We start from the raw sequence: 14,444 nt of genomic DNA, 5'->3' as shown, positions 1-14,444 counted from the left end.
ACAGGCTGGCATCTACTACTGGTAAAGAAAAGCACTTCAGTTTGGAAGAATCAAATGAAAGATACTGAGCTCATATTTTTCATTCCTTTTTAAAAGCCCTTTCAAGCTGGGGAAAAATTCATGCATTGTCACCTCAGAGCACAATGTGATATAGGCAGCTGCTTCAAGCTGGCTATGGTGTGCAAAGTTCACTCTCATGACTGGCTGACTACTCAATTGTCAGGGAAAAATTAACAAATACAAAAAGAGGAACACGTGGCAGTTTTAGAAACACTTTTCAATAAAGCATACTGTGAACTATAGACTATTGCACATTTCAACATGACACAAGAAAAATGGCAGGGTGGGGTAATCAAAAGAGAATACACTTTGAAACATAGAAATATACAGACTAGCTTGTGCACAGAAATCAAAACATGGTTACAAGACACCACTGCAGTCAAACCTGTCTTATAGTCTGCTTATGATCTTAGTGACCTTAAGAAACTGGTCCAAACTGATTATCAGCAATACTTTTCTGTTACTTTTTTTTAAAAAAATATTTTGAGACCACATTTTTGATACACATATATATATTCCGTGGTCAAAACAGACAGACTTAACTTTAGTGATACTAAATAAAAGTGCAAAAACATTCAAAAAATAAAACAAAATAAAAAAATATGGAAGCATAAGCTAAAAATTTTCTGCATAGCTGAAATCTATTTAAAGCGAGTCCTTGATAGGGGTTGCTGACAGGAGGAGAAAGTTTGTTTTTTTTTTAAATGTCTTCTGCATGTTTGTTTCAAATAATGCAAAAAAAAAAAGGTCATTTCGGCATTTAAAGTATTTCACAGGCAGTTCACTCCTGCGTCCTTAGATACCATTGTGGTGGCAGTGCCTCCTTCTGCAAGGTAAACAGCAGTGCTGGATTTGGAGTGGACTGCCCGGTCACTGCCATTATTGTTGACTTCGCAGTGCAGCGGCTCAGTAGAGATGACCCATGTTGAGGGACGCCACCGCTTGAGCGAGTATGGAGTTTTCACACGTTTCTTGATCTTTTCTCCTGAGCCTGATTTGCCATCTTGTGAGGAGTCACCTACTGAAGGGAAAAAAAAAAAAAGTAGAAAATAGTATTACAGGGAAGATTAGACTGGAGAGTCCAGGGTTACTCATGCAGAACAAAACAAAACAAAAAAAATCTTATTAAGAAGCAACTGTATGGCAGAGGCATGACAGCTATAGTAGCTGCTACTAAAATAAGGGGGGAAAATTCTGTTCTCTGACAGAAATTACTTCAGTGAAGTAGTTTGCGTCACTACCTCAAATGCACATCGGCATCAAACAGCAGAATCAGCATGTGACATTTCAGGGGATTTTTCCAATCATAATATCTTGCATTAGCTGTAATGGGAGGTACAAAAAAATAACGTAGCTGCTACAGGATGGCAAAGGCTAAACTTTTAATAGCATAATTGAATCATAGATTCTGTAATCCTACTTTACACTACACAAACACTTCTTTACATACAAAGCCCCAGGCAAGGCTGAGGCCTTTGCCTGGAGGCAAAACTGTCTATTCTTTGTTAGGATCCTAAACAGGATTTGGGATGTTAGGTTGTAAAACTGGCAAAAACACCTGCTTGTCAATTTGAAACCGGATAAAAATTCAGCAGTAGAAGCCTGTTAAAATCACTATACTTAACCTCCAAACCCTTTATTTTTTCTTTACCTCCAAATAAAGAAAGTTACTACAATAATCTTTTTTCTTTACCTCAATAAAATTTCAACTCAAGCTAATGTGTAAAGACAAAAATTAAGGTTTCTGACTTAAAAGGAAGGTTTAAACATTCAATTGCTAAATATTCAATTACATTTATTGAAAGAACTGTTCTGGTTAATTTCTAAACCTTTTCTTTACAAATGTGCAATGCCTGGCACCCCAGAGTATTTCACTAGTATGTCAGTCTATACCTAAACATAGTCAGAGGTTTGCAAGCAACTTTCAAAGACTACAGAGTAGTCTTGACATGTTATTATCTAGGAAACCTTTCCAATAGCTCCAACAGACCTGAAGATAAACTCAGAGAATATACCTAATTTAACTATAAGTACATGATTGCATTCTTATTGTGAAAAGTCCCATTGTAACTTCTTAAAACTTTAGGCTTAAAACTCTAAGGCAGTTATTTTGAAGGAGTCTATTCAAATTCCTTCTCTATTTTTTAATACGTATAAAATATAAACTGGCAAAGGACTGCTTTAATTGTTGAAGCTGAGATAACAAACTGTTATGCCTGACTGTCCATCTAGCCTGAGCTAATGCAGTAAAATTAATTGCTTTAAAAATCATGAAGTGCATAAGTACTTATAAGAATTTATTTAAACAATGCATCTTAAAACCAGCTACTCTTAAGAGAATGAGGAAAAATAAGGAAAAGAAAGTGCAATGTGTCCCTCAAGGAAGAAATAGGAGATATTTCAATATGCTTTGCAGCTGCCAAAGTCGATGCCCTGTAAATAATAACAAGAGTAATAATCAATCCCTTTCTAGAGTCAAAGCTGAAAGGGACAGATTTAATTCATATATGTGGAAGGCAGATAGTGACCTAAAACATTTTGGAGTTCATGGAGACGGAAGACAGGACTTGATTGGAAAGACTGAAATTGTTCTGATAGAAATTAAATTTATAGGACATTTAGTAGGCACGCTTTGGGGAGGGATAGGGGACACAGGAGTATTTCCTATTCAAGCAGATATATGTAATTATTCAGTAAAAAGTGTCAGGGAAATTCTTTAAGTTATGCAGGCACTTACACTGCATACTACTGCTATCCAAACTATTTGTGGCTGACAGATCCAGTGAATTAGGCCTCTGTGCTCTTCTACTCTGGGTCTGTCCAGGATTTCTCGCTACATTCTGGATACTCAGTGTAGCTGTGTCTTGCGCTGGACATGGATTACTGTTGTTGTTATTAACATTTGTTCGGCCATTATCAAGTGGTCGCTCTCTCCTGTCTACTAGGCGATCCAGAACACCTTCATCGTGGCCAACCTGCTGCTCCCGCCTCAACAAGGGTTCATGCTCATCAGGGCTTGAATTAATGTTCAGTCGACTATCCTCTCCACTGAACTGGTTCTGAAGCATATCCTGTGCCCTCTGTGCTACTGAACTGGCTGTCTGGCCAGATGGCACTGCACCATTGGCGTATTGGATTGTGCCAGCATGAGAGTTTATGCTGTGGCTTCTACCAGCCACTCCATTCATGGTAACTGTCACCACATGAGGTTCTGCAGCATTGATAGTGTTCATCTTGGCAACACCTGTTTCCACTTGCTTCAAGTTTGATTTGTGCTTGCCACCAAATTTTAACCGTGGCTCCTTTGTTGAATTTTTGGTGTTTAGAGGAAGGCTAGTAGGCCTCTTCGGAAGGTTCTGTTGCTTGGGGAGAGGATAGACCTGAGCAGATGGGACATCTGGAATCAAACATGCTTGACCATTGCCAGCTTGTGTGAAGTCCTGTTGTCCTGTCACCTCTACTGCAAGTTTTATCAGTGGATAAAGCAAGCTGGAACTAGTGCTGCTGAGTGGATCTGGCCCGCTAAACTGCTTAAGTGAATGTTCCATCAGATTCTCATCAGAGCTTTCTTTCAGGTTCTTATCTACTTCTTTTGGATCCAGTTTATTTGTCTCCAAGTCCTCCTCTGTTAACTGCAGACAAACTGGTGTAGGCCCACCTGGCTGCATGACATTTGCAGTATGTAAGTTTGTTTCATCTGAATAAGGCATTTCAGATATGGTGGTCATGCCAGTGCTAGGAGTGAGGCCAGTTGTATTGGTGGTGGTAGTATTGGTGGACAAACTGGTGACACTTGTCTCAGGACTAGGGATGCGAGCTTGTGCTTGTTGCCGCTCATAGTTAATGGAGTTTCTATTCTTTTCCCCTGACGTCAGTGGTGTCGTGGACATTGAATGTTCAGACGAAATGTTCTTCACTATGCTGTCAGTGTGGTGGATTGAATCTTCAATGTAGGAGGAAGAAGAATAATCAGGATATGGCCTTATCTTTGACACACGTCTATGATGTGACAGATTCCTTTAAGAAAAAATAAGTGACATTAATGTCATGTATGTAAATATCACCTCATATTACAAAGCCTCTCATTTAAGAGAGGTGAATGTCTATTTCTTTTCATGCATACAAAAGGACAGATACAGCAAGAACTCAGATCCTTCTGTAACTTCCTTGAAAAGTCCTGGATAGCAGAAAGTAGTTTTACTTGGACAGCAGTTTTGTCACAAATGTTATTATATGAGTAAGTCAGATAACAGTAATTTTCTTCTATTTGTCCAATACTCTATTTTTACAGTATTTTTACAGCTAAGGTCCTGCTCTAGTTGCAGAGATGTGATGCTGAATAAGGGCAACAAGAATTACATACATATGATGGAGAACGTGATGCTGGGAAAAAGTCACAAGCTCTTAAACCATGAAAAATCTATCATTTTTTAACAATTTAGGTGTTCCATGTTTTGAACAGAATTCTTTAATGACAAACTGTGCCACACAAGAAACATTACCTTTCTCTCAAATCCAGATCTCTAGTGTGTAGTATTTAAGTACTAATATGTCAGTTCTGCAAATTCTCACTCCGTCTGGATCATTTGTAAGAAAAATGCACAGCACCTCTCTCACTGGGGTCTGAATAACGGTGAGTTAAAAAATGATCCTGTAGTTCTTTAAATGAATAGCTATAGGTTTGAGTCTTAAAGGTTTCCTGAACTCTTACTGCCTGACCATTCATAGCTTTTAGCAGAACGTTTTAAACAGAAATTTAATGAATCATTTAGCAAAATCTGTTAAAAAGACAATTGATGGACTCTTCAGGTCTTAGTAAGCTTGTTTGGACAGCTTGTATAAATGCATCTTAAAACGCCCCTCTGCGATAAATACAGTTGTTTATGTACAATGTGTCTGAATTTTGGGGATGTATCACAGATCTTAAGAACCCAAAGCCATAAAAAATTGTTTATTTTGTGGATTCATGCAACACAAAACAATCAGGATCATATCATACAACACCCATGTGCAGGCTAGTTCATGTAACACACATCCACTTCACAGGTGCAGAAACATGAAGTGAACAGCGTGCTCTAGCTTCCTTTCCAGAGTGAGCTAAGCATTGGACATTTACTGCCAACTAAAACTGAATGTATTATCTTCTTACCTCTCGTTTTGCATGGCAGTTGACATAGGATTGACCGTTGGACTAACTGATTTATTTCTCTCCCAAATCATCATGAGTTCTGCCATCCTCTCCTCAGCACATTGGGCTGTTAATCGAGCTTCAGCATCTTGATCCCAACAGTCTTCAATTGTTTCTTTAAGTGACCTCACGGCCTAAAATAAAATAAAATAAAATCCTGATTTCTTATTTTCCCTTTATATCATGCTTCTAATTTACTGTTCTATGGCAGCATACTGCATGGATGTGGATGAAAATAGTCACAAGTTGGTGAGAAAGAGACATGGAAGATAGACAACACAATTTAATTCAAAGCTAGTTTACCCTAATAACAGCAATATTAAAGACTACCATTATCATACCTCACACACACCCAAAGTAGGAAGATAATTATGTAGAAAAAGTTACATTTACAGTTGTCCAAGCAACCCTTCAGCCTACCCTCTCTTATGTGCGTGTGCTCATTCTCCTTGCTTTATGAATGCCATGTACAAAGGATTGACCATGCTCTGGAAACACTGCCACGGTTATCCTCACAATTCAGCTAATGGTCCTTGCCTTGCTGCCCTGCACTGTATGCAATTGACACAGCCTTGCTCATTTCATCATGCTTTTCTTCTTCTGCACACTACCCTAATATCCAAATGCCTCAGTGAAATGTTGGTGAATTTGTTTGCACTATGGGAGGAGATTATTGCTGCCCTTGTTTTACAGATGGAGAAATGGCAACAGACACACTTTCCTGGGATCACACTGTGGGATGAATGGTGCAGTCAGGATTAGAGCTCAAGACCTCCAAATCATGCTGCCATATGGTCAGAGACCTGGAGAGGAGACAACTGAAATTACGAGCTCTGAACATTTGTACTTGCACTGCATCCTGAGCACAGAAAGACAGACGTTTATGGGCCCCTGCTGCCAGTTATGGCCTATGGATAGAATATAATTTGCCAGAATGTCTCACATCTCAGCCCAGGTTTAACTTCTCTAGCACTACTGACAGTGCATAGTCCCAGCTGGGCACTAAAGCATTCACTGGGCCCTGCTGATTGTTTCTGTGCCAGAACTGCCATGTTCACTCCTGGCAGCGAAAGACAAGAGTAGCTCTGCCTGCTAGCGAAGAGCTCCTTGCCCACAGAGCAGGCTCCTGGCATCACTTGCATCTGGCAAGTCACTGCTGCTCAGTGATGCAGACATCACTGCTGCACAGACAGGGATGAGCCGCCACACAAGTAAATCACCTCCCTTTCCACAGTTGATTGAAGAAGGGCTAAGCAACCAAAATACCCCTAGCAGAGGGACATGAATCTAAAAGCACCCTCAGGGACAATGAGGAGATACTGTACTGGATAAGTTTTCTCTCCCTAAATAAAAAGGTTTCATTCAGCTTTTAGTACTTGATTTAGACACAGTTTACATGCATCTTTAAGTCAGTGGACATCCTAATCTCTTGCCTTACTCCTTTGTAAAGCTCTCCTGTAAAAGTTTCACCAGAAAGAAAACTAAGTAGCATTTAGTAGTCTTTCTTCCAGATGATCCATTCCTGTCAATGTTTTAAGGATATTGAAAGGACCACTATTCTGACAGTACAGATAGTTAACAAGACTAAAGTTCTAGAGCTTCACATTTACCATAATGTTGTATTTTCTATTAATTTCAGGTTCAAAGAGTTCTACACTAAAGTTTACTATTTAGAAGTTCTACAACTCATAAAAAAGGATGAAAGGGAATAAAGGGAATAAATCTGCATTATTCTATTTTTCTACTAATAGCCTTCAGTCCCAACCTTTGAGATCAAGCTTGGTTCCTGCTTTTGGCTTGGAAAATGAGATAAATGATGGTAACATCCCTACTCAGTTTATAGGCCTGATATTATTTTATACACACCATCTGTTAATTTATACTGTGAAAAACAATAACCACTATACAAGGTCTATATCATAACACGTTCAAGAAGCAGACTGCAAAAGTAATCATAAAATTAGGATTCCACATCCTTAAAGTGCCTTAATTACGTGACCTACACAATAGTTTTTTTTTTTTTTTTATTTTTATTTCTAAAAGGAAAAGGATAAATACATTTATCTAATAGATGAACTTGCACAAAGATGTTTTAACACAACATGTAAATGTAGCTCTATATAATGGGCAGAAGTCTTTTATCCCATTCCTGAGACAAAGGAGGTAAGGACCTTGGTCCAGAGTTAGGTTGTCTGAATCTTATATTTCTATGACATCTCAGAGCGTTTAAGATGTCATCCTAGACTGGCACAGGGTGGAATGGGTTGTTTGATACCTATAAGCGAACTGTAGGTTATTACACCCCAAAGAATGTGTCAAGCAGTTTAAATAAAGGAATTGTTATTAGGTCGGTGTATAATAGAGTCTACCAATTTGTTAAAACAAACATTGAAAATGGTAGTCTGCAAAACAAAACCAACCTTAAACTGTTTTAGTTACAACTGTCTTCAAAAACAGCTGTCAACATTGGGTTCTTCCAATACTGCATTTGCCAACATGTCTGTGGGTTTTGTTTGCTTGTTTGTTTCTTTCTTTGTTTTTACTTTTGTTAAGATTGTCTGGACAAAACCATGCAATAAGAAAACCTCTCTATGAAGCTCTCAACTCAGTTGCAACATGTTTTATAACAGTGTTAACACTGGAGGCTATGCTCCTCTCTGAAAATGGCTTCATATGTATTTACAAGTACCAGCAGAGATGAGGCCTTAGGCTCCCCATTATCTGTGCAGTAGCTACATACTTATCAAGTAGCAAAGTCTCTGAAGATTGAAGGGCATAACTTCAGAAAGTGAATTCATAAAAATATCTTTTTAGATGAGTCAAATACATAATTTCCATACTTGCAGTCAATGTATTTTAGTTTAAACAACCTATTGTGTATCAGGTAGAACTCAGTAACTGTTCACGTTTTACTTTGCTTGGAATAAAAGACAGAACCTCCACTATGCTAAGGGGAGTTGCATTACCTCACCTTTGCTGCAGATGAAAGCAAGCACACAGACTCTCACCAGAGTTCAGCTGACTTGCAGTAACTTGTTGGCCTGCAGCAGCAAGCAAGACTCTAAGCCATAGCTATACTAATTCAAAACAACAAACAACATTACTTTGTTTATACTGTAGAAAAAAATTGTAGATCAAATGAAGCCTATAAAATTTCTAATGTAGTTATAGCGAAACAGTTGCTAGAAAATGTAGCCTCTGTAAATTCTGAGCACTATACTCCTCTTCAAAAATAGTTTATTATAATGTTTATAAAATTTCGGTATTGGAGGATTATAATTACATTTTGCCAAATATTTTATGGTGTTACTAGTTTATATAATGTCAAAAGTCAAAAAAATACCTTTATGTTCCTCATCCAGTATACAGAGAATACATGGGAACTTCATGCATACTGAAAATTACTTTCCAGATAACACCCTATAAATTGCTTATTTCTAAATGTTCCATCTCACCAGGCTGTTTTCTTTCCATGCTTCTGGGAATTTTGGTCTTTGCTTCTCCCTGGACACCAAGACTTGCATATCTTCAAAAGTGGGATGGTTTCCGACTTCTGTCTGGAAAGCCATCTGGTACTCTGGCACAGACTCCCCTGTTCGCAAAAGAAAGAATGAAAATAAAATACATATATATGTATATATATATGTATTAAAAAAAAAAAAGGCAGGGCAAGAGCTTTCAAGTGATGAAAGGTAGTATCAAAATTGCTGTCTATCAAGACATTGCGACTCCACCCTCAAACCCTGCCCTCCTATCCCCCAAAAATCTGCATTAAATGAATTAAATTAAATGAACAATTGAATTGTGTTGTTTGGGAACCTCTCAAAGGATAGCATCTCCAAACTTTGCTGATTGAGGGGTACCTTCAGGATGTCCAGGAGCCCGAGGATGACACCTAATGTCTGTGAAACGTAAATGACTGAGTGTACTTCATCTGGGAGGAAGCCCAGACAGATTACAAGTCCCTGCATGTAATGTGTAGCTGTTTGACTACAGAGGGAATATTGCATGCCAGATTAATTCTATATGCTATAGCTGAAGAAGAAGATGGAGGTCGCTACACTTTCTCACATGTTAAGTTTTTACAGTTTATTTCCTCTTGTTTTATTTTACAGGTTTAGTTCCCTGAATTTTCAATGTCAGTATCATAAATTAAAGTATGAATGGCTAAAAGCCATATTAAATTACTGCACTTTCCCATCCATTTATTCATTTTGAAAGTCTGAAAGATATTTCAGGCCCCATATCAGCTGTAAATACTCATAGTACTGTCTTTGCCATCAACCCAACTCTCAACGTTCATAAACTCTGGACAATAAAAATAACACTCAAATTGCACTACTATGCAGCCTGCAAATTGCTTAAACAGGCAATTTGAAGTCTGTCAGCATGATTCATGCTTAACGATACAGTGTATTTGAGTATGAACAGTAACAATCTTGACCACTAGATGGCACCGCCTTAATGGCAGAAAATAACTGATAAAAGTATTTCCTTTCTTCACTTAAAAAGCTATGGCTAGGATAACATTGGTTGCTGGTACTCCCTTCTACTACTATTTTTTTCAGTTACCTGGGAAGAGGTCTGTACATCTCATAAATATTTCCCAGTAGATAAGGCCTAGTGCATACATATCTACTTGTTTCAAAGCAGATTCGCAGTCCCTCAAGTTCACTGCTCCTTCAAGCACTTCAGGGGCCATATAACGGATTGTACCAACCTGGAAAAACATAAAATCCAAGTTTCAAATCAAGAAGCAATGTCCAAATCCAATTCATTATGAAGATTTTGTGGTCTTTGGTTTCTGTGTAGTTGTTTTTGTTTGTTTCTTTAAATATCCTTAAAGAAGGATATTAAAGAAGAATATCCTTAAAGAAGAATATTTAAGGACATACTTCTTTGGCTAGAAAAAGGATACAGCTAAGATGGAAAAATACAGTTTTCTACAGCTAAGATGGAAAATGCAATTCTCGTCAAATATATACCCTCATCTTCTAGACTCATATCAGTAGCCTAGTCGTAATAAAGTCCTTCCCAAGCTCTGTCACTTTTTCATGTGTACTGTAACAAAATAACATTGTCCCTTATTCAGTGTTCTCATGTGCAAGATATAGTTTAATGTTTTTTCTTCCTGAAACGACTCTGTTTAACACCAATGCACATACCATAACGGGAGGGATGCTGCTGAACAAGGAACTTGGTCTGTTATTGCTGGACTGTCAGCAAGGCTTATCCCTACATCTTCCTTATTCAAAGGTTATTAACAGGTTTAGAAGGCATCTATTTATTTCCACTAGGGACGATGTTAGATTAGAGCCGATATTCATCAGCCCTTACAGGACAGTATTTTGTTAAAGGGCTATTCCACATCCCTGCATTTTAAACAGTGGTTTCCCTGTTTCTTCATTCGGTGAATGGAGATCTAAAAAGAGCACCTGTGCACTAGGTATTATTACTGTAATGCTTTCTAAGGGACGTTGATTAGTACTGCGAGACATGCTTTGAATTAAATGTAAAGATTTACTGTAAAAGCACATAGACAACAAATACACTGAAGCATTTGGGGGACTTTTAGTCTTCGTTTAAAGAAGACTCATTCTCACTGTATTTGAGTAGCCTATGTTCAGATGTTAGCATATTTTTGCTCATATATGTAATATATCTAACCATCTAGCAGATGTTTTTCCACAGTGTTCCTTTAAAATCATGAAAGGATGCAAATTCTGTAGCCTTCCTCAACAGTCCTTTCCAGACCTTCACTGTCTTCTACATATAAGAAATGTTTCTTCATAACTAACCTAAACTTTCCCTCGTACAACATAAGGCCATTACTTTTTGTCCTATCCAAATTGAATAGTTTATTCCTTTCTCTTTTAAGCACTTTACATATATGAGGACTTGTCTGTATCTGTACTTCAGTAGATGAAATAACCCTAATTCTTTCAGTCTTTTCTCAGAGGTTACTCTTTCGAGCATCCCCCATTATTCTGTCCTGATCCCTTCTCAGATGGTCCATGTCTTTCTACATGCATTTATTTTCCCAGATATATCCATTTGAAGTCCATAAAATTACAGATGACACAAAGAAATGGTTGTAGGATGTGGGTGCATATGTGTGGGGGAACTCCTTGACTTCCAAAGAATGTTTAGACTTAAGTAATATTTGCAGAACAAGATTAAAGGGGCTTGTACCCAAAGCTACCTTGCATATATAATCTCTCACACACAAAACTTCCAACTCCGTGGCTGCCAATCTTTCAAAATGCTAGGTTTGTTTTAGAGTATTTTGACAATAAAATCAGTCTCATCCTGTCAAGTTTTCAGCTACTTCTACCCCTATTGCACCAACTGCCCCTTAAAAGAATTGTACCACCTTAATATTCACCTTATAACAACTGTTTCTCAATGTTACTGTCATACTAATCTGTCCTCCTTTATATGCTGGCTTATCTTTATTTATACTTACCTCACTAATGGCAGCATTATCTTCCTCACCTGGGCGTACTAGTCTGTTTCCAGTTAACTTCATGGAGAGTCCAAAATCACTAATTACACATGTTCCATCATTCTTTACCAGTACATTGCGGCTGTTCAAGTCACGATGGGATATTGCAGGTTTGTAATGGTCTATTTGGACATATGAAAGTGCTTGTTATTATTTGAGCAGTTCTACTGTTCAGCAAAAGCAGAGAACCTCATTAGGTCTGCTCACCTATTATAAACAGAAAATTAACTTTTAGAAAACTAACATTTTTGCTTCTTTATAATGAACTCCACAGTATGCTATCTGTTGAAAACCGACTGGCATTCATAGCTTCACCATATCCATACAGCATATTAGGTTACTGTTACACAGGCTTAGTGTTTGCCATTTAGCTTTCCAAGGGATATTTCAGCATGATTTTGGCAGGGAAGACGTTGTGTACTTAAGCATAGACTTGCTGCCACAGACCTGACAGCCATTCCAAATGTTCTCTCTCATATCCACAGTCCTCTGTCAAATACAGCTCCAACTATTGACATTATAACTGAGATAGGCACCTATTCAGAAGATACATAGATAATATTATTCTAGAGGAGCTGAACATGTTAATCCTGCAAGGAGTTTGATCTTTTCCAAAGAGTAATCTCAGTTGTTCCCAGTTTATGTGCAATTTACGTAGTTAGTAAGAGCACCAGCACAATAGAACCAATTTTACTGTGGAATTCTTTCTATTCCATGAGCTCCTTTGTAGCATTTACAGATCAGCCTATGGCTGTCTCTTCTTTATGATGGAAGGTTTACACATTTTCTGGCTGCTAACGGACACACCTGTCTGCACATTTCAAAATGATGATAGCTGCAGTTTCAATGGCACATAGAAATACCAAGTTAGGTATTTTCAGCCTGGCACTTTTAACAGCATCTTCAGTTTTCATTCTGTGCTAGAGTTGATGCTTAACATTTGAAATATATGGTTTGGGACTTTAATCTGAATGTTAGCACCTTAATGTGGAATTAAGATTACCATCCTTTTATTTACTGCCCAAAAGCTAATGCTTCAGTGCCAGACCATATTCTGCAGCTTGTTATATCACAGATATCAGAATACCTGTTATATAATCATGATATTTCAGATGGCTGAAATTCTGGCTGAAATAGATGAGCAGAGATATATATCAATACAACAGCAGATCCAACACTCTAATAGAACACAAAAAACGGTAGTATCATTTGTACACAGAGAAGACTATGCTCACACCCTTCAGCAAATACCAAGAGATACAATAAAAACTACAGTGGTATTAGAAGATTTAATTATTTTTATGTATACAGTTCACACACACACACACACACAAAAATGCTGAGCTGATTTGTGCCTGAGCTGCAAAAAATAAACAGAACACTCCATCTGCTTGATCTCTGTTCGACAGACATCCAGTGCTTCAGGTCTTCAGTAATCTGTTGCCATGATACAGCAGCACTGCACAACTCTGCCTCCTCCTCTTGCCTGTCTCTGGGACTCTGCTGGCTCTTACTCCCTGTTTTCATGGAAGTGTCATAGGCACAGCCCACAAGAGGGAATTGTTCAAATGAAAGAACATATCAGAAGTACTGAGTAATCTCTATTTGCATTCCTACGCACTGTACTGTCACAAAGTAAAAAAGAAAGGCAGGAATCTTCTACCTGACAGAAATAGGAATATCGTGAACGCCTTAGCATCCCTTCCCAGCCTTACCTCCTCGAGGTAGCTCTGTGTGCAGGTACGCCAAGCCCCTAGTTATAGAATGTGCCAACCGACAAGAGCTCACCCAGTCACTTGTGTGGAGACTCAAATATTTGCACAGCGAACCCTAGCAAAAATAAAATAAGTACTGAATTAAAATATTTATCAAGTTGAATAATTAAGTACAAATCTTTAAGAAGGACAGTTTTATCCAGTGCTACTGAAAGGTGTAATTCTGCAACTGTTTCTGTGTATACACAGATATTATAAAACACAAGATTTTCACTAATTTTTAGTGGTGCCATTTGGTTTATGTAAGGAAGTAGAACAGAAAAATTATCATACATTGCATAATAATAGGGGTTGCCTTTAGTAGTAATGACAGTTATAAAACAAAAGCAATATATGCATTTCTTATACTCTTCTGTAAAAGTCCTTTCTCTGAACATTAGAAGGAGAAAGGTAACTGCAGATATAGCAGCCAGGGTGACTAATTAGCAGACTTTGAACCATTAGTATTTACAGAAAAACAGAGAACATCCCTGACTTGCATCTCCCCTGCTATCATATCTTTATTCATTGAACCAACAACCAAAAAAAACATAAAGGTTCCAAATAGGAGTGAGTCCACATACACTGAAGAAACAGGAAAAAAGAACATCATGTTGTGTTTTGTTGTTGTTGTTTATTAATTTCTAGTAGAATCTTCAAAGAAAACCAGAACAAAGGGTGTCAGTTGTGACAATGAAATATTCTAGAAACTTGAACTGAAACAAGAGCCAGATCCTGCAAACTGTAACACCTTTGAGCAGTTTTTTCTACAGTCCTCCATAATGATATGCTCAGTTTAAACAAAGCAAATCCCCATGCATAAATAACAGTAAGTCCAGTCTTCTCTGTACATGTATTATAAAATAATGGTTATTTATGACTACTGATGATCCCCTTTTGACTGTTTAAATATTTAATCTCAAAGATGTACCAGTAC

At 37.8% G+C, this 14,444-nt stretch overlaps 1 protein-coding gene across 1 annotated transcript in view; it reads right to left on the bottom strand.

Annotated features, from left to right (window-relative positions):
* Positions 1-704: 704 nt before the first annotated feature.
* The window catches only part of BMPR2 (bone morphogenetic protein receptor type 2), a 98,954-nt gene continuing 85,214 nt past the window's right edge, over positions 705-14,444 (bottom strand). Inside the window, exons 7-13 of the mRNA XM_032190085.1 lie at positions 13,469-13,583; positions 11,715-11,875; positions 9,821-9,968; positions 8,704-8,840; positions 5,210-5,382; positions 2,798-4,077; positions 705-1,081 (exon numbers count right to left, since the gene is read on the bottom strand). Of these exons, the coding sequence (XP_032045976.1) occupies positions 831-1,081; positions 2,798-4,077; positions 5,210-5,382; positions 8,704-8,840; positions 9,821-9,968; positions 11,715-11,875; positions 13,469-13,583 (2,265 nt within the window). The 3' untranslated portion in view covers positions 705-830. The remainder of the gene's footprint in view (positions 1,082-2,797; positions 4,078-5,209; positions 5,383-8,703; positions 8,841-9,820; positions 9,969-11,714; positions 11,876-13,468; positions 13,584-14,444) is intronic.

This window comes from Aythya fuligula, chromosome 6 (genome assembly GCF_009819795.1).
Source record: "Aythya fuligula isolate bAytFul2 chromosome 6, bAytFul2.pri, whole genome shotgun sequence".
NCBI lineage: Eukaryota > Metazoa > Chordata > Aves > Anseriformes > Anatidae > Aythya > Aythya fuligula.
The sequence above is the reverse complement of the archived record's forward strand: the minus strand, read 5'-3'. Positions and strand labels throughout refer to the sequence as shown.